Source organism: Rousettus aegyptiacus, unplaced genomic scaffold (genome assembly GCF_014176215.1).
Source record: "Rousettus aegyptiacus isolate mRouAeg1 unplaced genomic scaffold, mRouAeg1.p scaffold_m13_p_5, whole genome shotgun sequence".
In the NCBI taxonomy this organism is placed as follows: domain Eukaryota; kingdom Metazoa; phylum Chordata; class Mammalia; order Chiroptera; family Pteropodidae; genus Rousettus; species Rousettus aegyptiacus.
Window position 1 is genome coordinate 49,058,447 of NW_023416308.1, and position 27,319 is coordinate 49,085,765.

Genomic DNA, 27,319 nt, shown 5'->3' on the forward strand with positions numbered 1-27,319 from the left:
GAGCTAGAGAATTGCTGGTGTTTGTTCAGAGACTCACCAGGATCTTTCTTTCTCCACTGTCATCTTAGCATGTTAAAGGAGTCAGGAGAGGACAGTGCCAGGTACATTAGTTTAACTCATCTGGAAAGCAAAAACTTTTCTAGAAGTCCTCCTTCTATAGACCTATTTTCCAAAATTGTGTCACATGGCTACCCTAGCACAAGGGAAGCTAAAAAAGTGAATATTAAATTATCCAACCTCTACAGTGGAAGACATACAAGACAGAGAACTGGGAATGAGTATGGCTTAGCTATTCGACAGTGTCTATCACAAAATTTTCCAATATGTGAAAATCGGAAAAAAAAAATTAAGGATATAGAAGAATTAGTAGATATGAGTAAAGATTCTTACAACTCAAAAAGATAATTTTTTCCTAAAAGCACATGTATACAAAAATTTTTAAAGATATTTTTATAGGCTATTTCTCTGATCACAATCCATAAATAAACAAACAACAAAAACATCACTATTTAGAAGCTAAATTCCTAGATAACACATGGATTAAAGAAAACAAAAAAATTTAATAAGAATGAACAAAGTAATAAAAACTTTATACCACAAAACCTATAATGATAAAAACAATATTAAGAAAAAGAATGTATAACCTTGAATACTTTTAAAAGATAAAAATAATAAAAGAATTAAGAATTCAATAAAAAACTAAGAAACCAGAAAAAAATAAATCAAAGAAACCAGAAAAAAGACAATAAAAGAAACTATAATTTGATAATGAACAAAAATGGGAAAATTAGTTCCTTTCTTTTCTTCATTGCATAATTATTTTGTATTTCATTAATTTTGGCTTTTGTCTTCCCTTCTATTTTCTTTAGGTTTAATTTGCTGAAGTTTTTTCCTCATTTCTTGAAATGAAAAATTAGCTCAATGACTTTTAGCCTTTTTTCCCAATTACAAGCATTTTAGGCTATAAATCCTTCCACTTAAGAATGGCTTAGGTGGAGCCAAAAAGTTCTTACAGGATGTATCATATCAAAGTGATTATTTGGTTCCAGGAAAAGACCGATAAAACAGATCAACTCCTTAAGATCCAGATAAAAGGAAAATACGTTGGATTAGGGAAGAAAAATGAAATATAACCACATACACAAGATAAGTTTTGGTTTTCATTTCATGTCTCCCTTCTTTTTTTTTTTTTGATTTCTCTAGTTAGTTTTTGAATTTTAGATTCAAAATTGTTTTTTATAACCCAAAATGATTGTTTGTGGACACTAAATTCAGTCTGGAGTGTTGCATTTGTGTTCTGCTTTGTAGTTGGTTTCTATGGAACAATTTTTATCAGCTAAAATGCTTTGATTTGTATTTTGTATTTTTGGATGATGTCTGCTTTTTTTCTATTTATATTCATTTTATGGTCAGAATTTCCAGTCAAGAGCACCTCTTTCTGTTATTTTAATAAAACTCAATCTGTTTAATGGCTGAAATTGGTAATGGTAGAGGAAAGGGTACCTGTTTCATTTCTGCAGATCCTTACATCTCTACATCTTCATGTGTCTGAGAATATGTTCATTTTACTTTAAACTTGATTAAAAACTTGACTAGGTATAGAATACTAGGTCCCTTGAATATTTTCCATCAACCTCCTGCATCCCAAATGGCTAATATAAAGAGTAGGGACAGTCTGTTTTGTTTGAAAGGTAACTTTTTTCTTCTCTGCAAGAATTAGCATTATATTCTTTACCCTTGAATTCTGAAATTCCTTAAGGTCATATCTAGGCATGTTTTTTTGTCGACACTTTCAATATGAAGACTTATAGAATGGGTACAAAGGGACAAGAGTTTTCGGCCCTGGGAAATTTTCTTCTTGAAACTTTTAGACTATACCTCTCCTCTACTATTTCTGTTCTCTCCTTCTGGAACTCTTTTTACGTAGAAGATAACCAATTCTAGGTCTATCCTCCATACTCTTAATTTTTATTTAATTTTCCATACTCTGCTCTACATTCAGGGAGAACTTTTTGGTTTTATTTTTCAAATTACTAAATTGGTCTTTTACTATTTAGCTCTTTTATTTATTTCAAAGATTTCTTCTTTATTTTGACTATTTCATTTTTCAAAGTAATCTCTTGCATTTCATTCCTCCATGATGATATAAACTGGAATTTGAGTTTTTTTCTAAATTTTGCATTCTCTAACTCTGATGTACAGTCTCTAAGATGGCCCCCAATGATTCTGTCTCCTGGTGGTATTTATACCTCTGCACAGTTTCCTCCTATACTGTTGAAGCATTTGTCTGTATGATTAATAGCATATGATAGAAGCGACGGTTTATCACTTCCAAAATTATGTTATAAAACATCATGACTTCTATCTTGGGAGCTCTCTCACTCTGGGGAAAATGAGCTGCCACATTGTAAATGGCTTTATGGAGGGTTCCACATGGTGAGGATCTGAGAGGCTAGTGAAGAACTGAGACCTGCCAACAATTATGTGAGTAAGCATGGAAGATTATTCAGTCCTAGTTGAATACAGGCCCAAATCTTTTGCAGAGAGCATGACTGCAACCTCATGAGACCCTGAGCCTGAACTACCCAATTAAGCTGCTATTAACTTCCTGACCTTCAGAAACTGTAAGATAATGTTTGTTGTTTTTAGCTGATAAGTTACTGAGCAATTTGTTTGGCAGCAATAGCTAACTAATACACAGAGAAACAACAAAGAATATAGGGAAATGGAGGCCTATGTAATGATTCAGATGAGACAGATGGGAAAAAGACAACTGGAATAGAAAGATGTTCAAGAGATATTTAATAAAAATCTATGCAACTCAGAAATTGACACAATATGAAAGTAAAAAAAACACAGGATGTTCATGGTAGCTGCCAGATTTTTAGATTGAGACTATGAATAACAGATTTTTATGATTCAAAATATGGAGTACATATGGAACTTAAGAGACAGACATATGCGGGAAACAAAAGGTCTCATAGATCTGGACGTTCAATTCAGAAAAATAACCTGAATTGCTTATACAGAAATCAGAACTTGGGTATAAGAAAAGGAAAAATATGTACCCCTGAAGGAAACCAGCATTTAACTGGCATAGAGGATGAGTCAGCTAAGATGACTGAGATGAGGCAGAAAAAAAGAAAAAAAAAAAGTGGTATCACAAAAACCAGTTTAAGAACAAGAAAAACATCTTTTTAAAAATTATTTATAGTAAAAAAGAATTTTTTTTTAAATAAATTCTCACAAGTTGAAAATAATTATTCAATTCTGGCTTCTATTTTACACGCCAGAGTCAAACCAAACAACACATATTTAAAGCAGCCAGTCTCAACTGAGGGAGTTACTGCCCCATCAAAACATTTGGAAACACGTGAGAGATTTTTTTTTGTTTCAACAATGAGAGGTGGGTAGGGAGTATCCACTACTAGACTTTATGAGGATAAAGGCCAGAGGTGATATGCAAGGCTTTATATAACCACCCAAAATGCACTGAGAAACCATGACACAGGTTATGAGAAAAGGGGAGCATATGGCTGGCCAATGTAGTTTAATGTCAGTACATTATTTTAGTACCTCAGATATAGATATACGCGATCTAAATGTTATTAATATGGTTAAATAGGCTAAAATTTGGAAAGGTTTCAATTAATATAGGTCTTGCAATTTTGGTGACAGCATACATGGTAAGACATACAGGAATCCTTTAACCTAAAAGGACCACATATTAAGCAACCTTGCGTAAGTCCAAGAATATCAAGGAGTTTTGAAAATGATATGCAGAAGCCATTAATTGTAGCAAGTACAAAGTTATTGACTATTTCTGCTTAGAATGATACCTTTATGCAAGAAAAACCACCACACTATGTTCCTGTTCTCAGTCAGGAATGCACAGAGAATAAGCATTATTCTAGATGATAAATATTATCAACACAAATTGGCAAAAATAAAACAAAAAACAAAACAAAAAATCCCTTGCCACATTCGACATATTATTCATAAAAGTTTAAACAAATAATTTAAGAAAAATACATGTATACATGAATGCTATGAAGTTTCAAAAGGTCTCAGCTGTTTCTCATTGAATTCTAATTTCTCAAAAGGCAGATTCATGGATATAAGTTAATATTATGCAACAAGTTCTATGTTATTATTTTCTTATATGTTAAAGAGAAAAAAATGAGCACAATGGCTTAACATGTATAGATTATTCAATCACACATCAACAACTCACAGTACTTCACTGATACACACACACACACAAATTATAGCAGGTCTGAGACAGCTGTCCTTAGGAAGACATGGTTGCAAGGTTGGTGCTTGGCTGGCATCTAGCAGCTTAGATTTTGGGAGATTTCCCTGATTAAGAATGGCTCACTGTGCCTAAACCTTTTATGTAAAAATACAATTTATGTTGAACACTTGCTATTTGTCTAGGACTCTGGAATTTTGGTTCATGTCAGGTAGAAGCTGACGATGTGACCAGCCTCCAGTAAAAACCTTGGGCACCAAGTCTTTATTGAGCTTCCCTGGCAGACAGCATTGCACATGTGTTGTCACAATTACTGGAGGAATTAAATGTATCCTATGTATCCACTTGGAGAGGATACTTGGAAATTGTACTTGGTTTCCCCTGGACTTTGCCACATGCACTTACGTGGCATTTTGTTTTGTATCCCCCACTGTAATAAATCATGGCCATGAATATACCTATATGCTGAATCCTGTGAGTCTTCCTAGCAATCAGTGAATCTGGTGTGGTCTTGAGACTGCCAATGTGGTTGGTGTCACAAGTGGGATTCACTAGAACAACTCTGACTCACTGAAGCATGGTGAAAGGATTGTTTGGGAAAAGGGAAGGATGAAGTGGCAAGACCACAAACCTTTGCTTCCTTGGTGGCTATGAAACAGCAGCTGAGTTCGTATCTGTTGTGAAAGCTACCTATGAAATTTTAAAATGACAGATCTAACCCAACGAGAGTTGGCTCACTCAATTCTCTGGCTGCTTTTGGCCATGCTGACTAAAGGGGGAGGAGAAAAAGCACAGGCTGGGTGACACCTTTGGTTTTTGATCTCACCTCTAAGTAGGTAGAGAAAAGGCTCAAAAGTTTTCAAAGGCAAGCTTTGGGTGGACCAAAAATGTTAACTGTGTTGCTCTCTCCTTCGAGCATGAGGAAATAATAATTAAATTAGATCCCAGAGCTGGAGAAAGCTTTAAGAAATCAAGGGAGAGGAAACCATTCCAGCTGTTTCTTCAGCCTAACTGCTGCTGCATCAATCCCTCTGTACCCCTTGCATTCTGTTCAGAGTCTCCCAGCAACTGCAATGGCTAATGTTATAAATACTGAATTTTACTGCCAGAATTTAAATACACTTGTAATAAAAAAAAAAAAAAAAAAAAAAAAAAAAAACGAGAGCAGGAGAGGTTTAAAAGATGGCTGTGTATGTTATGGCTCTCGCATTTCGTTATATGATAAATAAACATATAAAACAGTATATGCTTATACTTTCATAAATGCGAGAGGAATCATATCAATCAGGAAAGCTGGAAAATTAAAGTTAATGAGACACATTTTCCTTGCTTTTTACCACTGGTGAGGAGATTGGAATTTAAATGGTTTAAGTATTAAAAAACAGTTAATCTCTGCAATGAATGATATTGACTATTATTTTTACATATTGGTGTCTCTGAGAAAAGGAAGACAAGAGGAAAACAAAGGAAATCTCCAGAAGGTATGACACTTTTGTTTTAAAAAGTAGTTTTTAGTTGCTACTGAGCTCTTTTGAAATCAGATGTCTGACCCATAGAGGCTGATGATTTTCCAATCTGATGTGCATATTTTTGAGTGGATTAATTTAGACTGTCAGACAACATGAAATGAGCTTAAAAGAGTCTTGCTCATCACTTGGACTTGGAATTGACTGTCATGCCACATCTTAGCTTTGCTGATGCTGAAGAAAAGTCACTGGCTTTTTTTGGAATCCTGAATTCACAGATTCTAATTGGTTGGATCTGACTCTAGGCTGAAACTATACTGTTTGATACTGGGCTGTTTAAATCGCAACACAAGTTGTACCAAACTATGCCAGGCATGCGCTCAATGAACAAGACTTTGACTTGAGGACTGCTGAAGATTTAAGACAATATTTGTGAAGCCATAAAGTGAGAACATCATGCCTTCTGGTTGGATCATCTGAATCACTTGCGGATAACCAGAGAAAAGGGGCTTAATCTCTGATGGGGCCATCTGAAATCAAGCTGCTGAATGGTTCTATATATCTGATACAGAGACTAAGTACATTCTTAACTTGTGGTTACTGCCAAAAGATTAAAGTTGGGAGAGGGTACTATACTCACTCCTTACAGACAAGACTCTTTAACTCCTCTTATGAATGTCTTACTGCTATTGACCTGTATTCAGCTTTTTGAATTAGTTGCAGTTTTCCAACAATGTATTAATAACCTGATTCTATCTCCTGTACCTTCACCTCTCCAAGCTTCCTTTTACACACACCTCAATACGGAAACCTGTTTATTAAACATAGCGGTCTTCAGAAAAAAACTGATCTTTTCTAGGTTGCTCACTAAATAAACGAGGACAAAAGTAGTGGGAGGTGACATAAACCTATTCAGAAAATTTCTGAAAATTGCAGATTCTACCTTGACCAATTCCTAAACATGGTATGTCTTTCTACTTAAGTTATACAAAAATGTCTTTCTGTAAAAATGTTTTTGTTCCTCTTGCAGGTCTGGATCATTGGGAAAAAAACGAATAGTTTTCATTACTGAATTAGACATACTAATTTTATGACAGAAAAAACAAAACCCACCACCAGGAGAGGAAGACGTTAATAATTTTTGTTTTTCAGAACTATTCTTGAAAGCTGTCCCCTCTTCCTGAAGAAAAACTCCTGGTGTACGCTTTCCGTGCTTCTGTGAGTGCCCTGAATTCACAGTGGCTGCCAAGCTTCCAATCTAACAGTCTTCTGAGGCAGCATTTCCCACACAGAACACTTCTAAATCCACACTAGTTAGGCAAATGATCTGGTCTCATGGGTAAATGAAACCATTTGGAACTAACTGATTTCAGGCAGTCCAACTGAAATCAAGGCCTGACCTGAATTTACTGAACTAAACTGGGAACTCTAGAGCAAAAGGACCCAAGGGAAGCGCAACACACTGGGGGCCTTGTTAACCTATACTGCCTAATGTATGTCTTGCTTGGGGTACCCTAACGATTGTAAATTCTTTGTTTCCTGGGGTACCACGTGAACCCTGACTATCATGAAACTGCTTCAACCCTCGAAAACTCTCAGGCCTGCTTCAACTTATGAGCGAGAGTTATACTTTGCCTGATACTTCGGGGCATGTAAAAAAGATCCATATAAAAAGTGAAAGAGAAAGCCATCTAGTTTTCTAAGATAAACCTCATGGTGGATAGGATATATTTTAATCAGCTAAAACCAGGACCTCTAAAAGGTATAACTGCAATAAATACAACAAGCTAGTCTTGCCTTGCTGTGTGGAGTCTTACTGATAACAGTTTTGCTGTAAAGTCATTTGGCCAAAAGCCAAGAGTTAACATAGCAGACCTGAGACTATATTCTTTAGAAAAGGCTTCTTAGCTTTGGCTGGCCTCTGAGAATTTGAATGGTCACCAGTTCCCTACACTGACATAAAACTTGCCTAAAATGTTAAGAATAGCTCGCTGTGCCTAAATTGTTTGTATAAACAAAATGGTTGACAATGAACACCTGCTCTCGTTCTCTAAGGGTCTGGAATGCTGGTTCACGTCAGGCAGAGGCAGCCTATGTAACCAGCCCCCAATGAAATCGCTGGGCACTTAGTCTCTAGTGAGCTTCCTAAGTAGACAACATATCACACATGTTGTCAATCTTGTTGCTGGGGAAATTAAGAGTGTTTTGTGAGACTCCACAGGGAGAGTACTCTGGGCAACTTGCACCTGTTTTTTCTCAGACTTCACCCCATTTGCCTTCTTCCCTTTGCTGATTTTGCTTTGTATCATTATCATGGCTATCAATACAACATGTTCAATCCTAAGAGTCCTCCTAGCAAATCAATGAACCTAGGGGTGGTCTTGGGGGCCCCTGACACAACTAGTAATAATTTTAAACAGAAACAGAGCAATCTGGAGTAAACATTTCATTTGGTTATAGAAATGCATCACCAAAATTTCCTTTATGTTAGCAGAAAGTTTGAATTAATGAATTACTTACGAAAACAGATCAAACCACTGCTGTTTTGTAACAGATTCCTGGCGTAAAAGCTTCAAAACGATTGGACGCATGAAATCCCACTTGTCTTCAAACTGAAGAGAACCTTTATTCTTTAATAAAAAAAAAAGGATAAACAGTAGTTTAATTTAAATGCAATTAAACCAAGCATGTAATTTTTAAGAGCTAGCTAGAGAAATGTAAAAGAATCAGTTTTCTATAATGGAATCACTATAAATTTAATTGGTATCAAGGAATCACAGGAAGACAATCATAAAATTGAAAAGCAATTGTACAAAAGTGTATTAGTAAATAATTTAGTCTGGTCCAAAGGGGTGGTCTGGCCTTTGCCCTTGGCTTCTACGAGATAATCGCTGGGCCCTTGGAATGTTATGTCATTATCTGCCTGGGGACCTTGGGTCATACTGGATAGTATGATAATGTGATTTAAAGAGAGGGCTGGTCACACACATATAGTCTTAAGGTGGTGGCTGGGCAATCCAGAAACACCAACAATGTGACTTAGGGTGGAGGCTTTGGGTCAGCCAACCTGGAGACTGAGATTACCCATGTGAACAATCAATCAATTACACCTACATGATGAAGCCCTAATAAAAATTTTGGATGCCAAAAGTTAGGTGAACTTCCCTGGCTAGCAGTACTCCATATGCACTGTCACACATTGAGGAAGGAGTGAAATGTGACCTGACTGCACAGGAGAGGACAAGGGAAGTTCTGTGTTTGAAACCCTCCTGGACTCTGCCCTTTATGTCTCTTCCTTTGGCTGATCTTAATCTGTATTCTTTCTCTGTAATAAAATGTAACCCTGAGTAGAAAAGCTTTAAGTAAGACCTGAGTCTTTCTCATGAATTTTGGAACCTCAAGCTGGTTTTGGGAGCCACCCAAACACGCAGCTGGTGTCAGAAGTAAGGGTGGTCTTGTGTGTGGAGATGGTACCCTCTGATTTTACAGTTGTCCTAAACTCCTCACAAAAAGTGTATTGAAAATCTATATAAACTCTGAAAAACAAGACCAAAAAAAAAAAAAAAACACCCCACGGAGAGATACCTATCTCATTCTATAATTCTAACAAAACCTTGATACCAAATTGGTGATAAGAGAACAAGAAATGGAAACTCTAGACCAATCTAACTAGAGAACAGAAATGCAAAAGTCTTAAATAAATATTAATAAATTAAACAAGCGGCATATCAACAGAATACTTCATAATCATGTGTGGTTAAACCCAAGAATGTGAAAGTCATTCGATATTAGAAATAAAATCAATTCATTATATTACTAAAAAGAAAAAAGGAAACTCCATATATTAGTCATTTGTACTGTTCCTTTTCAAATTAAGTATTGGCCATGTAACTTGTTTTTGTCAATAGATTTCAACAAAAGTCAATTTTCTAAGATAACAGCACCACACACCCCTATGAAACTCATTGTTTTTACTATACAATTGTTGAGGATGTTGCTTACTTGTACCAAATAAGGTCCATAAACTGACTATGCAGAATATGTGAACTCCCTGAAATTATAACCCAGAAGCAGTTTCTAAATATATGGTCTGACAAGAACCTATATTAGAATCATCTAGGGTGGTGATTATACATATAGATTTCTAAAACCTACCTTAGACCTGCTGGATCAGAATCTCTTGAGGATGAGTTTAGAATCTGCATGTTTAGCAAATTCATGATAAAATTACATTAAAATGTTAGGACCCCTTCCCTCCAAATGAACCACTAACATTAAACTCCTGTGAGAGCAAGTGATGCTTCTTACATCTACAAACACAGCTGATCCTAAAAGCTATTGTACTGTCTTGCCCCAGGTACTTACTTTTATCACAGTATTCTTATTACAAGAACCCACAAAAGATATTCACCCAAAATTTAGTACCAGGATTTGCTCTGCTTCTCCCCTAAAAAACTAGTTTATTTTTACCTTATGGACATATTAGTGTTGTCTAATTAAAAATTCAGTCAGATTTGTGATCCTATGGCATACACTTTGTGTACTAACCTTTTCCTACTGTTATTTTCCTATAACTCTCATTTCTTCATTTATTCTTCCCTCTAAGAAAACGGTGTACAAACTAACAAGTATCAAAGAACCACAGAAAGAATACACGTATCTTTTCCTGACTATGACACAGAAACTCATAATTCCCTCTTAATAAGAGAATACTTTATCGTGTCAATTAAGTCTATTTCCATGAGCAATTTTGACAACTTATAAAATTAAATGTACTATAAATCCTTCAATTAAAAAACAAAAAGGTAAAGAGGACTAAAAGGGTATTCGAGATAAATTAAATACTGGTTAGGCTCTGAAATGTATCATATATGGCAAAATAATAGGAAACACATTTTCATTTTCCTATTTGATGAAAACATACAAGAGTCATTACAGAAACATTTTCCTCAATACTCAATTAAAAGAGGACTTAAATAACTGAATGTTTTCTATTAAGCTTTTATAATAGATTCCAAATTTGATACTCGAGCAATTTTTTTACTTATTCTGTTAAACTGAAGAGCATACCCTGAACCTATTCTCTACAAAACAGAATGCCTAAGGTGAAGGGACCTTCAAATTATGAACCATGATTTATAAATGTTTGAATGGCTAACTTAAGGCTGCTTTAAGTTTTTCATTATCACTCTCACCAATTGCTAGTAAGTCTAGGATTATCTCACACGTGGGCTCTTTCAGACCAAGAGGATTTCAACATTTGCCATCCCCCTGCCACTTTATCATTTACTCCTTACAGCACAACTAATTCCCTCACAGGTACTTTTCTCAAAAACACAAATGGGCCATGGGGAAGCCAATGGGTAGTTGGCCATGGAAGATATGTGGGGAAAGAATATTCCAGGCAGAGGAAGCAGCCACTGCAAGGTAGAACACAGAAGATGTACTTAAGGTGGAACAAAGTAAGGACAGAGGAAAGAGCAGATGAGATCAGAAAAACAAGAAGGTTGGATCATGTAAGGCCTTGAAGAGCACTATAAAGACTTTGGCTTCAATATAAGTGAGACGAGGAATCATTAAAAAATTCTGAGCAAGAAGTGACATTTAAAAATCTCCGTGATTGTTAGGTTGTGAATACATTACAAGAGGCAAGGGTTAGGGATGGGTAGGGTTCGGAGGCACGGTGAGAGATGATAATGATGATAATGAATTTGACCAGGGTGGTAGCAATGGAGTCAGTGAGTTGCAGATTTTATGTTTTAAAGGTGGCACTAACAGAATTTCCTCACAGTATGCATTGGAGAGAAAGAAATAAAGGATGACTCTAAGGTTTTTATCTGATAAAATTAATTTGTATATAAGGACCCACAAAATGGAGGCCACGCTTGTGGCCAGACCACATCACAAATCCAAACCTCCTAAGTCAGACTGCACATATAGAAAACTGCTCACTGTCAAGGGAACTTACCACCAATCACCATCCTCCAACTAAACTAGATAACTTTAATGGGGGGTGGGGGGGAGGACCTGCTTACCTTATAAGGAAAGCCCTAACCTCCTAGCCATCCCTAGCCTTGTTTACACATTGCTTCTTCTGACATTCTATAAAACTCATTCTTGCTTAAAATCCCTCATTAAGAATGCTCCACTGCTTGTTAGGCACTATATTTCCCCAATGTATGGATTATTTTTCCTTTAATAAAAGACATAAAATTCATTACTAAATTGCTTTAGTTTTGTGATTTGACATGTCCAAGCATGGCATTGCTATCAACTGGGATAGAAAAACTGCAAATGTAACAGGCTTAAAAATGAAAGCTTAGGAATTTGGCTTCAGACATGTTACATTTGACACATTCAAACACATTTGAAGATGTTAAATAGGCAACTTGATGAGCAAATCAAGATTTAAAAGAAAGGTCTGATTAGGAAACAAAAATCTGAAAGTCATAAGAATACAGGAGGGTTTTAAAAAATTACTGAAAGTGAATATAAGTAGAAGAGAATATCCAGGCCTGAGTCCTTAGGTATCCAACAATAAGAAGTAGGAAAAAGAGTAAGAACTAAGAAGACAGAGCAACCAGAGATGGCAAGAGAATCAAGAGTACCGCATTCTGGAAACCAAGTGAATAAAGTGTATCAAGAAAGAGGGGGTTGATCAGCTTTAGCAAATGTAAGATAACAACTGAAATAACAACATTGAAATCATTGAGATTTTTGTCAATATCAGTTTTTTATTGTAGAGTGATAAGGACAAAAGCCAGACTGGAGTAGATTAAGAAAGAAAGATAGGAAAAAGTAGAGAAAGTACAGACAACTTGACAATTTTTGCTGTAAAAGGGAGCACAGAAATGGCATTGTAATTATTAGGGTGAGAGGGAGTTGATTGTTTTTTTTTTTTTTTAAATGTAATATGTTATGTTTGTATACTGCTAGGCATGTTCCAAGATATAATATTGACATATAGGAGAAAAAGGGAGAATACTATTGTAGAATTTAAATTGCCCAGGGTGGGCAAGAGAAAATGGAATCTAATGCACTGGTGGAGAAATTGGCTATATTCTAAGAGAAGGCAAAGTATGTACATGCAGATGCTGGTAGGTGGATAGATGTGCTGCCATGCTGAGAAGTTCATTTTTTAATTTCTCAGTGATGTGGAAATAAGAAAAATGCCTTGGAGACTGGGGGAGGAGGTGCTGGAATTTTGAGAGAAAAGATGGGAAGCAGACATTTAGGAAAGTGGAAAAATAAATGATTATTGAAGTATAGTGTGACTAGGCTCAATTATAGTTTGTGGTCATATATTTAAAGTGGAAACAGCATGAGTGCATTTTCCTCTGCAACATTCAACTACACAGGTGCTGGCAGTGAAAGGTGAGGAGATGGATTTAACCAGGGTTGTGGTTTTACCCAGTGAAACAAAAGAGGTGCAACAGAGTCAAAAGTGTATTTGAAGGAGTGATTATAATTATTGACCGGAGAATTTATGCTGGGTAAGGGAGAAAGGAAAGACATCAGGATGATGAAAGACAGTCCTGCTTTCAATCATGATGAAATAATAGGAGCCAGATTTCCCCACCTGCCTAAACAACTAGAAAGCCAAAGGGCAGTACTGGACAGTGCTTCCTGAGAAAAGGAAAACAAATGAAGTGAGTGCCCTCCAAATACCCAAGCATACTGCCTAGAGATTTCAGGCCTCAGCACAAGCAGGGGAAAATGAAAGTCTGGCGATTTTACTAATACTAAAAGGCAGATTTCAGAGTTTGGGGAGGCCAAAGCAATGAAAATTTGTGGCACCAAGTATAAGAAAATAGGGAGCTACACAGAGAGAGCTCTGGAGATATATAGAGGGGTCTCCTTGAGTCTTTGATTGAATATTGACTTAGACAAGTGTGTGAGAAAGCTATCAGAGACTGGGGAAAGAATCATTAAACAGGAGTACACAGCAATCACCAGAGCCCACACAAAGCGAGACTAGGAGTACGAGACTGGGAGTACGAGTACTTTGTGTTCTCACTAGCCAGAGTAGAAATGTTTCTTAATATGCTAGGCATTGGTAGAGTCCTCAGAAAGGTACAGCATCTATAGTGGAGCCACAGTAACTCTACCCTGAATGTTGTTATAGACCCACTCTAACAAAACTTAAAAGCAAGCTTCAAAATGTTCAAACTGATTCCAAGCGATTTAACTGTGTCACAGCCAAATCCAAAAATATTTGAAAGACATTTTAAAAATTCAGGCCCTAAACCATGAAACTCACAATGTCTGGCAACCAATCAAAAATTACCAAGCAGGCAAAGAAGGAAGATATAACCCATGAAGAGAAAAACCCATCAACAGAAACTGACCCAGAAATGACATAGTTTTAGTAGACAAAGATGTTCAATCAGCTATTATAAATATACGCCACACATTCAAGAAGACAGAGGAAAGCAGGAACGTCGTAGAAACAAGAGTTTAAAAAATAAGTATCAGTGAGCCGTGGGACATCAAATCATCCTAACCTACATATAACCAGAGTCCCGGGGTGGGGGAAATATTTGAAGAAATAAAGGCCAAAATGTTTCCTAATCTGATGGAAACTATAAACCCACAGATCAAAGACATAAACAATATGATGGCAGAAATAGGCTGCAGACCCTAGAAGAGTTAGATTATTGAAATAAGAGTACTAGAATGAGTTATAAAGACAGGAGTGGTTAATTAATCAGAGTAGGATGCTTGAAATTGAGGTTCTAGAAGGGTGGAATTTTTTAAGTTTCTCATTATATTTTTACTGGTTTTGTTTAATCATTGCATTGCATGATTTTCCACTATTTCTTTCATTGCAAATATATGGCATTTGGCTAATTTTTTAAATATGATATCTGTGATACAAGAGAATTTCCTGTGTTTACCTTTAAATGTTTTACTTTACATTTCCATGCATAGTTCATATATCTAATATCTATAAATAAAATTGAGTTCAGTTATTTACACTATTATTTAACTTCAGCATAATCTTCATGATAGATCACGCCATCATTTTGATCATTTTACATTATAATATCTAATTGCTAGTTGTGTGTTCGATACTATTCTAAATACATACAAGTGTATTAATTCATTTACACAAAGGTAAATAATTTGGTTCTGTTAGAGCCACATTCTTAACTCCTTGAATCTTTCTGGGATGAGGAATGAAGAAACTTCTAATGTATGGCCCAGATCCAGCCTGTGGGTTAATTTCATCAGATCTGTAAATTGCAAAAAAAAAAAAAATCTATGATATAATAAATTAGTGGCAATTATCTAAAAGCAATAAGGTGAAAGTATCATTACATAAAAAACATATTTACCCTTAAACTATTTTTCCAAAAGTTGAATTTTTTTCCATTGAAATAAAAAATATATTACAGTTCCCTTTAAAGCCTTTAGGTTTTTCTACAGAGAAAAAAATAATTAAATTCTGACAATGCTTATATTTTAGACACACAAATTGACTTTAAGAAAAAATTATAATACTGATAAGAGTTTATTTTGGGGTACTTCTTCATCATTCACTTATTACATGTATTCATTCAATAAATACCTGAGTGCCTACTGTACATGAAAAATTATGCCAGTCATTCGGACACATAAATGAAAGTTCTTCAAGGAATTCACATTCCAGTATAGTGTTTCTTAAATTGTGGTTCATGGATTCCTAAAAAGGTTCCAAGATTTATTCCTGAGGTTCAAAACTATAAAAATAAACTTTTTTTTCATTAAAAATTTAAATATTAATGCAAGTAGAGTCTGGATCATTTGTATGACCTATGTGTGACCAAGCAATAATCGTAAGATGAAAAAAATGACAAATAGTACTGTATTAAAATTAAGAACTCTAGTTCCTCAAAAGATACCACTAGGAGTGAAAAAAGCAATCCACAGAGTGGAAGAAGATATATACCCAAGAAAGGCTCTTATCCAGAATATGCAGAGTCCTAAAAACCAGTAAGAAAAGAAAGACAATCCAATTTAAAAACTGGCAAAACTTTGAACCCTTTGAAGAAAATAGCTAAATGGCCAAAAATTATATGAAAAGGTGCCCATCATCGATAATCATCAGGGAAATACATATTAAAACCATAATAAAACATCACTACATACGAGCAAAAAAAGCTAAAATAGAAAGGAATGACAATACCAAGTGTTGGGAGAGAATTTAGAGATTTTAGGACTCATTGTGCTGGTGAGAGTATTAATTGGCACAACCATTTTAGAAAACTATTTAGCAGTATCTATGAAAGCTGAATATATGTATAATATGTAACCCAGCAATTATACTCCTAGGTATACCTGCAACTGAGTTGCATACATATGTCTACCCAAAGACTTGTAAAAGATAGTACAGTTATCTTTATTCTCAATATTAAAAAATTGGAAACAACCCAATGTCCATCAACAATAGGATGGATAAATTGTGGAAGAGTCATAAAAATGAAATATAGCAACAAAAATTTACCATGTGATAATACAGATGGATCTCACAATGTTGAGCAATGAGGTCAGACACAAGAGTACATACAATCAATGTCCATTAACAAGCAAAACACACCTATTGTTACAAGAAGTCAGAACACTGATTACCTTGGGGAGGGGATTAAAAGTTAAGAGTTCGATGGGCCAAGAGAGAGGGGCTTTCAGGAGTACTGTTAATATTCTATCTAGATCTGGATGCTGATTATACAGGTATGTTTCCAACTATACACTAATGATTTGTATGCATTTTTGTATATAGGTTATAATTCAATAGTTTAAAAATTGTCATGCTAGTGTTGTTCATTTAAATCTTACTGAGTTTTTAGTGTATTTAATTGGTAAATCTATTTTTAATTGTTAAAGAATTCTGAGCTTAAGATATTCATAGTTTTACATCTATACATAGTAAGAATGTTAAGTTCTTTTTCCCCTTCCTTCCCTTCCCTCCTTCTTGAATAATTCAGTCGAAAAGCAAGATTCCTCACTGTCAGAGAAGGAAGTTACATACATGAAAAAGGAAAATAACAGAATTAAATTTATTAGAATTGAATTTATTGGGATTGGAGTGAACTCATAAGTTTTGATAATACAAAAACAGAAATAAGTATAGTATAGTGGTGTGTGTGTATCCTAGTTCATTCCAGAGAGGGCTTGAAAACAATGATACCCCAATTGCAATTAGCATACCTAACATCCAGATCTTGATTTCTCAGTACCATATGCCACAAAAAGGATCCTTAAAGAAAATGCTAATTCCAAAACTGGAGTAGGGATGATCCTAAAACACATATTTTGCACCTGAAAGTAAGAAAGCATTCACTCTAAGGAAAATAAACTATAGTAACATTATAAAACACATTAAATAATGCTTTGGATGGAGGGAAAATGGTAGTCCTTGGCTACTGACGTGATTATATTTAATTTCTAGAAAGATTATCTACAAACTCACTGAAGGAAAAATTGAAAGGGAGTCTAACAGGAAGCTAATACAATAATCCATATGAACAATAAATGATGAAATCATAAACAGGCAATGAAACAGAAAGGTGCTAATGGGATGAGGTCTGTGAAGCAGACTTTATAAGAATAAAATTATGACTTGCCATTTATTGAATGTGTGACCTTGAGTAAGTTACTTAAACTCTTTGGGCTTCAGCTTCATCTATGTAAAATGGATTTAATAAGTACCTAGTTGAAAGGGCAGTTATAGGGATATATATGTACAATGTTCAGAAAAGTGGCTGACATAAACAAACATTACACAAATGTTGGCTATCATTATATTAGAACTACTACTGCTTCTACTTCTCCTACAATAACAAGATTTGGTGGTAATTAGATATGGAAATGAGAAAAATGATGTTAAAAATGACTCAACAAGCAGTATTAAGGCCCTAAGCTCTCAAATGACTAGTATATAGTCCCTCCAATGACCAGTACCCCCCAGTAAAATTCAAAATTATACTAAAGACTCTAAAATATAGATTAAATGTCTGAAAGTTTTCTTTAAAAAAATCAAATATAACCCCCACACATTTTTTTTCTCATTTTTTTCTATGGAAGCAGGATATCCTAACATGTACTCGTTCTGCCTATTTGATAACACAACATAGCTCTGAAATTTCTTACTTGAGTGAATGGCTGGTGGAATCACTGACCACAGGAGAAATGCACAGAAAGGAATGCATGTGAGCTGGATGGTATCAGGAGAAGACACGAGTGCAATTTTGGACATACTGTCAGATAAAAACAAATGGTGAAGTTATAACTCTCTTAGCCTTTATTTCTTGTTCCCTGTAGTCTCCCTTTCTCTTTATTTTAAAGTTTATTTACTACTAAGTTGCTTCTTACTGTCTCCCCCATAGAGCTGAGACCAAAAAAAAAAAAAAAAAGTGTCCAGTTTCTCAGAAACAATTAGGAGAGACAGGATGAAAACAGAAAGAAAAAAAAAAGATGAAAGAAAAACAAGTGAACAGTTCAGCTCCCTTTCCCTGCTCTAATAGGTATAAAGAAATCAGGATCTCTTAATATAACATGTTAGTTGCCAGACCCAAATAAAATACATTCAACTTTTCTGAAAAGTATTTCCTAATGGAAGAATCAGTTCTAAAACGGATTGACAGTAATGTCCCACAATCTCTTATCTGTAGACATGGTGATTGTTTCAAAGAAAAACAAATATGCATTAGGAAGTAAATTAGAGAAAAAGTTTAACTTCTTGTAACATGTTTGGAGTGGGAGGAGGTGTTACAGGCCAATAATGAAAGATGCTATATAGATCTTTCTGGAATATATTATCACTTAAAAAAATGTGCACACCTCCCATTGAAATTCAAGAGTGCTTTTTCAAGCAATGAGTTCATCTACAACAATTCCATTTCAATTCATCCCAGGAAAAAGAGTAGACATAAAATTGCTTATCCATATATATAAAATTCGTCACCAAGTTAAAAAATAAGAATGCTTAAATAAACACATAAAAACAAGCAAAAACAGAAAAGCCCACTGGTTTGCAAAATGTTTTAAAAGTGACAGAATCACTTACTTTGCAACAAAAATACAAATACTACCTATTGGTTTGCCTGAAAATCTCCAGAAATCTATACAGGCAAAACATACCCCATCAAATAAAAGGAGCAATATCACTATAATATTTTATAATCTCAAATGCTGCATTTAAGAGAAAATAAAGAATGTAGTTATTATTGCTGTACATCTTGCTAACTCTTCATGACAAAAGTGTAAGAAAAGCCAAGGTGAAAGGACAAATTAAAGGCAATACTAGAAATAATAACATCCATACAATTAACGGCAATTATTTCATCATTTGTATTCTCTCATGCCAGTAACATTTTTACCAACCCAACGAATTTAATTTTTTTTTAAGATTTGTATTTGTTTTCTTTGAAGTTCCTTATCTATTAAGGATTATATCCAGTGATAGTATTTACTAACTCACAAAAGGAATCCAATTGTATATTTTAGGCCTCTCATATAAATTATGAGGTTAGCTACTTGAATGTGTGGATTCCCATATTGTCTATGAGCCGCTAGTGCTCCCAGTTATGTGATTTTAAAACCACATCTGCAATCCCCATTAACCAAAAGAACCACAAACTGCAGTATATATTTGAATACTGGCAATTCTTACTATATTCCAACTACACCACCCTTTTGAAGGTGTTCCTCAAAGATGCCAAGCTCACCTAAGCAACAATGTCACCTCAGAGAGGTCTTCCCAAACCAATCTAAGAAAAATGCCCTTTCCCCTTTCTTCTCTGTATATCCAGAGCCAAGGTCTTGAGCTGGTAGAAGAGGTGCTTTGATTTGCTATGAGACTGAAATTTGAACTTGGACTAAACATTACTTTTAAGACCAGAAAGATATGGGATCTGGCTAAAATGTCATTAAATGCTAGGGAAGGAAAATTCAACAGAACATAGTGAAAGTGACATTTAGGGAGAAAAATAACTTTCTGTTGTAAATAAGTAAAATAGTGCCCCATCTTCTGAACACTCTTGATTATACTGTTTTCTTCACAGACCTCATTACTGCAAAGACTATCCAGAGTGTTGTGCTTATTCCTTTAGTGTCAATATTTATACATTAGAAAATAGGCTCCAAAGACTAGGGGCCTTGTCTGTCATATTCACTACTATATCACTGTCACAATACTATCCAGCACAGAGTAGATGCTCACATATTTGTAGAACGAACAAACCCATTACACAGATTAAATATCCATGATATTACCTGTACATATTCCATGTATTATGACCATTGTTTTAACCTGAGCTGTAACTTGTTTAACAGAGCCTATCAGGCAACAATTTACTCTACCTACTATAGGGAGGAAAGAGGCAGAGGACTTTCTATGACACGACTGAGTTCACCAGTATCTAGCAAAATACCTAACAAGAAACACCTGTCTTTGTCTACCTCTCTCCTCCACTCTTCCCTGTCCACCAGATAGAAGCCTTAGTGTCCTTTTGATACCCTCCTGCAGTCTAAAATTCTCCTCTTGTAAGTTTATCTTAAACTGTCACTTCCTGTTAGTAGCTTTAACATACGTCACCTCCAGATTATGGTAACCTTTTACTCATTTATTTTTACAGATGATGAAAAACTCACACATTTACATTTATCCCAGTTTTATATAAGTGATTTAGTTCATTATTGCCACTCTTACTTCTACACATACAAACCCCTGAATTCATTCTTTCCCTAGGCTGAGTGTCCACTGTAACCATGACTCTCAGACAGGCCACCGGAGTGAGGGAAGGCAGCCCTAAAGATCATGGCCCTCTCAGATGCCCAGATAATTTCCATAAACCCAAAGAAAATTTACAAGTAAGGTTCTAAATAAATGAGGCCCTCATTTATGTTTAAATAAACATTAAAAAAGAATTATCCAGTAGTGTATCTTAACTATACTGAAAACATTCAAATCTTGGTATTTTATATATATATATATTCTTTGCCAAGCATGTTCCTGATTTAATGCCTTTGCATCAGCTGTTCTGTTCCCTCTACGTGAAACTCTCCTCCTAAATATGGACATTGCTTTTTCTCTTGCTTCATTCAGGTCTCCCCTCAAATGTGATCTCCTTCGAAGCCTTCCTATATCATATCAAAAATAACATCTATCACTCTCTTTCACCTCGATTATATTTCTTCATAACATTTGTCACAACCTGACCTTACAGTACATATTTATTTGCTTATATGTTTACTACTCTCCCCCACAAAAAAAAATGTAAGTTACATTTAGGGCAGGAATTTGTCTGCCTAGATCACCATTATCTAGTTGGAATAAGAAAACGCTATATGCTTGTTGAATGAATTTACTTTCCACAGACATAATGACTCCTGTTATAGTTTCATTAGTACATATACCCTCTTCATGGCCACCCCACAAATCAGATTTGGAATACACACAAAATAGATGAAATGATGAGTAACAGGTTTTATGTGTAAAAGCCAAGAGATTGAGGGCTTAACAATGTATCTGCACACATAGTTTTCAAATATACATCATTATCTATGGAACTTAATTTTAAACTCCCTTGCCTAGCACTGAAGACCTTTCACAATCTGACCCTGAATTTCCTTTGTATTCTTGTCTCCTACTGTTCCCCATATTCTAGGCTACTATGCTGCAACAATTGCAAGGAGCACCATTCACATAAAATACAACAAAGCACTGCACTGCAGCAATGCTGATCTAGTCTCCACTCCTGACAAATTTTCTGCTAATCACCACCTACAAAAAAGCCCACCCATTTTTCAAAATCCAGCTCCAATGCTTTCTCCATAAAACTTTTCCAATCATCCCACCAGAAATGATCTTCTCAGTCTGTGAGGAACCACACAGCATGCGGTAATACTCTTGAAGTTCTTGCCTTACAGCAAGTCGTTAGTACTTTTTAATATCCTTTAGTATACGGTAAGTTCCCAAATAGGCTGAATATTGTTTTACATAGCTTTATATCCTTCGTGATGCCTTGTACATAGGTCTAATAAAATTATTTTAATAAATTCTACACACACTCTGAATCACTCCTTTGTATTTCCTTCTTCTTTCCTCTCAAAGGGCAAAAACATTCCACTGAGAAAAGTAGTGAGCTTCCTATGTCAGTTTAAAGTGTTTATTTTCTTGTGGATTTATTTTATACCTCTACTCTCTCTCTCTCCCTCCCTCTCTCTAGATCTAGCTAGAATGGAATAAAATCATAAATTACTCCTTTTAAGCAATGAACACTCATTTAATAAGCATCTATAATGCCTGGGTATTGCACTATACTTTTCTTTTCAACCAATTATCATCCATTTACTTGAGCACCTACCGTGAGTGATCACTGCACTAGATGGTTAAGGCATCAACAGATTAATAAAGTCCTAGCACTAATGGGGCTTATAACTCAGAAAAGGAATTAGATATGTAAACGGATCCTCTCATTAATACATAAGACATAATGTAAGTGTTAAAAGAGATTGATGCAGTGCTACGGTTGTGCGGAGCAGGCAACAATTAATTCCAAATGAGAGCACTAAGGAAAAAGGAGACACTTGGGCTAGGCCTTGATGAATAAATAGAATTTCAACTGGCAAACATTGAGGGGAGGGGACATTCCTGACAGAAGAAAAAGTAAACATAAAGAGTCTTGAAAACTGGTATGCTAGTGAAGGGACAAATAATCAGACAGGTAGAAAGAGGTAGAGAGGTGGGAGGCAAGGAGAGAGAATAGGGAGGAGGGGGAGAGGGAGAGAGAATGAATGTTAATATGAATGTTATCAGGGAGAAGACCCAGCTGGAAGGATCTCAAAGAATTTAAACCATCAAAGGTATCTGAGCAGGAAAGTGATATGGTTAGCACTGTTTTGGTCTAGAGCTCAAATCAGAGGTAAGAGATAAAAATAGTGAAATCACGGAAGTTAAGGCTGTCCCAGAAAAAAAGTATAAAGATAGAAAAGGGCTGAAGATTAAATCCTGAGAAATAATTATATTGGAGAGGAGAGGAGGGAGATCACTGAAAAACACAAGTGATTTGGGTGACAGAAGACCAAAGAATGTTATAAAAACCAAAAGGAAGCAGAAGTAGTAATCAACAATATCAGAAGAGAGAACGAATGTTTCAGAGAAAAATCTCATTTGGCGATATGGAGGTTGTCAGAACTTTTAAGACTAACAGCTTCAAAATAATTGTGTGGGAGTAGGGAGAGAGCCAAGTCACAGTAAGTTAAAGAAAAAGGTGAAGAATTATAAAGGCAGAACTGGGGGCTGCTTTTCTAAGAACTGTGATAGTAAATGGAAAAAGAAAAGGGCAAAAGTTTGAAGTCAAAGCAGAGCACAGGTTAAGTTTATATGAGGAGTTACATGAATTTTTATCCCCTTAGAAGTGAGAATATAGGAGAATGAAACAAAAGTAACAGGAGATATGCTGCCAAGTGCTGGAGAAAGGTGGGGTTGAAGGCAGAACAAGTGGAAGGAACCTTGGAAAAGAGAACTTAGGGGTACTAGAAAATTTTGCGGTATTGACCAAGGAAGTTAAGGACAAATAGCTAGATAAAATAGTGTGCTAAGAATTAAATGAGATGATGTTCAGCAAAATAAGATTTAAACAGTTCCTATTCGGAAAAGGAGTACTCAGGAGTACTGAGGGCCTAGATGATAATTGCAAAAGTAAAGGAACAAGCAGAATTATACATTAAATGTTAAAGGAGCACTATTAAAAAGTTTTTGAAGATATATATCTCTCAAGCAACTGATAACTATATGTCAAAATGTACCATACAAATCTTCGTATAACCAAAAGATTTCCAAAATCCAGCAATAGTCCACTTGCTTTAAATAGAGAATAGTTATTATTATGATCGAATTCCAATAGAAAAAAAGTAGGTAGTTTTATTACATTTGGTTAAGACTTAAAAGTTCCATATCAACATTTTGAATCTTGTTATTTTTCATAATATATTAGCTATCCTTCTGAACTCTGTCATCCACAAATTCAATAAACTTAATCCAAGTTAGTGGAAAACACCAGGACATTTTACTTCAGCAGGACACCAAAGACCTCCCCTTCAGTGTTGATGATATTACTCATCATTCTTCAGGTACAGTTTAACTGAAAATGAATCAAATTCTAACTGGATTCTCATCTAGCCCACATAACTCCATTTCGACCATAGGACATGATAATTCTGTCAACTATGCTCTGCTGAAATCTAATTGCACAATACCTAAGGCATTTTTCTAATGTTAATGAAGCAGTCTATTCTGACAAAGAAGGAAAAGAGGCTGATGTGGCCACTCCCTCACCAGCCCCAGTCTCTATTCAAGGTAGCACCAGACTTGAATTCAAATGATCCTATTAATTATGTTACGGGTCTACCCTGGCAGGGGCACACGACATTTCTCTGAGAGGAAAAACTTCCCACTTTTTAATTAGCTACTTCTAAAGATGAATTTAAAGCAACCTCTCCCTCCCACCACCACCACCAATGAGAGAAAAAACAAAAAAAAAAGTTTCTGGCCAATTTAAATATGTAAACTTTTGGTAATATAAATAATAGAATCACATGACTATAATGTCCACTATATTATGTTACTTGTATACATTTAAAATCACATACTATATAAAATAATCTTTAAAAAATTTTTTTCACCCTTTCAACATTTCATGGAACAATTTTATTGAAAATTTTCCAGTGCATCTTTAACATTTGTTTTCATGTTCACAAGAGCTGGGATCCCCAATCCCTGGGCCGCAGTCTGGTACTGGCCCGTGGCCTGTTAGGAACCGGGCCACATAGGGCCACACAGTAGGAGGTAAGCTATGGGCAAGCAAGCGAAGCTTCACCTGTATTTGCAGGTGCTCCCCAGCACTAGCATCATGGCCTCTGCTCCATCTCAGATCATCAGGCATTATCATAGGAGCCTGGTTACCTGGTGCCATGAAGGTTGGGGACCACTGTACTAGAGTGACTAAGTCATTTACCCATTTTTTCAAAGCATCGTCACATTCCTTTTATTGATAAAAGTTGTTTGAGTTACAGAACTTCTGAATCCTGTTTTTAACCTATATAGTAATTGCTCATTTTCTATAATTCAGGCAGTTTTTTTCATTCTACAGATGTGTGCTGTAGATGTAGATTCATAATCTCTACAAGATAACCACTTACTTGTATTGACTGATAGAGCTTCAGACTTTTCTCTCGTCCAAACAATCCTTTGCAAGGCTTTGAATGGAGTAGAATAAAATAACTCTCTCTTTTCTAAGAGAGAATCTGGAGGGGGGGGGAGGAACCTTGCTGTATATATGCAGGTAATCAAGTCAAAAATTCAATGACTTAGGAACCCAATTATTCCTTAAACACATTTCAGTTAATAACATAAGCTCTTGTTCATGTAACTATGTGAGTGCATTAATAGGAATCTTTAGAAATTAAACAAGTTTTCTTTCTGAACTATTAGAACTCTACTATTTATATAAGAGCAGAATAGGATGGGTTACTCAATTCTCATGAATTAGTTTTCTTAGAGAAACCGAAAAAGCAGTAATTCTAGTAAGTTATGTATATTGTGTACTACTTGCCAGTCATGGTTTTAAGCATTTTACATACATTAACTCAATCTTCACAATGCTCCTATGAAACAGGTGCTATGAATAACTCCATTTCATTGATGAGAAACCCAGGCAGATTAAGAAACTTGCCCAAAATCATACAGTTTCCAGGTGGCCAAAATTCAGTCTGGTTCTAGGCCCTCCCCCTTTTAAAAGAAAATATAATGCCTCTTAAGACAGTAAAAGGTTTGACATTTTATAAGACAGTCCCATCTATTGGGCAATTAATATCAGTAGTCTAAAGAAGACATTGAGTGAGGTTCCGGTATCTTAAATTTTCTATTCAATTATTTTCTACTATCCATCCACAGTGTCTGAAGGCATAATGACGGGTTTGAGGGATGAGTATTTCATCCTTTCTATTTATTATGCTCCTGAGCTACTAAGACCCACATTTCAATAAATACTTTTAAGGCAAAACATTCCTACTATAAACACAAGCATAGAATAAAAAGAATAGTGCCATGTCTTCCTTATTCTCCTCCAAAAGTTTTGACTGATGGTAAAGAATTTGTCCCTCTGGGTCTAGATTTCCCTTGTTATCCAAATATATAAAACTAACTTTAATCGTTTTCTTTGATAAAGTAACTTCCCTAAATCCTGAAACGATGTAGCACTTCTTCAGTAGTCATCTGGTTATGAGCTGCAATGGGGTTAAGAAGCAATTCCTAAGGGGAAAAAAGGGTAAAATATAAACTCAAGAATGGGCGAATAGGATGGAAAGTATAGCGTGCAGAAAAGGGAGGAAGGGAGCAGGGTGGAAGACAGTGCTGTCTGATTTGGAATTTCGCAGAGAATGAGAACGGAAATCGAGGAGGGGGGGGGAAGAGTCACTGATACCTATGTTAGGCAGCATTTTCTTGGATTTTCCTTTATGTATCTTAGACTCTCGCTTCAGAAGAAACTGAGACCCTAGGAGTACTAACTGCTCAACAAGCAGTGGCACAGCACCACCATTCATCTCCCGCCTAAAGCCAAAGCTGGTCCCTTGAAAGCATCGCTAACCGCCATCCCTGAGCCGGGCCTTTCACACACCGGTCAACCGGCGGGAGGGACAACCAAAGCCTCTCGACCCCAAGGCCAGAGACCGGCGTTCCGGTCCGCGGCGGCTGCCTCCCCAGCTTCCCTTCCAATAGACAACCCCTGAACACTCCCACAATTCGCCCCCGAACCTGAACAGAGCCTTTCCCGAAGACCTGAACCCAGCGGTCATGGAGTAAAAGCCAAGCTGGACTGAGGGTCTTACCTTTAACAGATTAGACGTCGCCATGTTCCTTCAACTTAGATTCTCGCGAGACGGCGCGAGATTTCGTGGCGCTCTGGGGCAGGCCACAACCGAGGCCGGAGTTCCCACCGGGGCTGACGGGCCAAGTGGCCCGCACCGGGGGTGTGCTGGGCGCCGGGGCGGCGTGCCGACAGTGCTGACCTCTTCCCAGGCACCTGGCTTCCTCACTCTTTCCCCCTACATGGTCACCGGAGCTTCCCCACACGAAAGAGCTCATGCAAACGCTCAGGGAGACGGAAACGGTGAACGGTGAGACGGTAACGGGAGCCGACCTGAACTGGAAGAGGAAGCATCGGCTCCACGACTCTACCCACTCCTTCGGATTAGCCTTTGTGGTTGCACCCGCAGCGGCAACCGGCAACGAATTTAGCTCGGCTTAGGCCGGGCAGCTCGGGTTCCACGACCACATCACGTGACACGGCGGGCGGGGGCGCGCTCGGGAGCGAGCGTGGGAGCCTGGAAGCCTTGGTGGGAGGCTGCAAAGAGAGCGAAGGCACGCCCTCTGTTGGCGGAACCAGACATCTCTCAGCCTGCGCCAAACCCGACGTTTCGGTGTGTGTTAAGGGAGATACCCTGAATGAAATGCTTCTGACAGCCGTCTTCAATAAGAACTGGCACATAGAAGCATCCCAATAAATATTTGTTCAATGGATACGTGAATGAATGAATGCACAAAATGTTAATATTT

The 27,319-nt window shown here is 36.4% G+C and overlaps 1 protein-coding gene across 3 annotated transcripts in view; it reads right to left on the reverse strand.

The window, feature by feature from the left end:
* The window catches only part of CUL5 (cullin 5), a 74,356-nt gene extending 47,295 nt beyond the window's left edge, over positions 1-27,061 (reverse strand). The window contains exons 1-3 of one of the 3 annotated variants that reach the window (XM_016160568.2): positions 26,593-27,061; positions 17,851-17,957; positions 8,239-8,348 (exon numbers count right to left, since the gene is read on the reverse strand). In XM_016160568.2, coding sequence (XP_016016054.1) covers positions 8,239-8,309 — 71 coding nt within the window. In that variant the 5' untranslated portion in view covers positions 8,310-8,348; positions 17,851-17,957; positions 26,593-27,061. Of the gene's footprint in view, positions 1-8,238; positions 8,349-14,809; positions 14,924-17,850; positions 17,958-26,592 lie in introns of those variants that run through there. The other 2 variants (XM_016160567.2, XM_016160569.2) reach the window with 2 other exon arrangements.
* Positions 27,062-27,319: the final 258 nt, after the last annotated feature.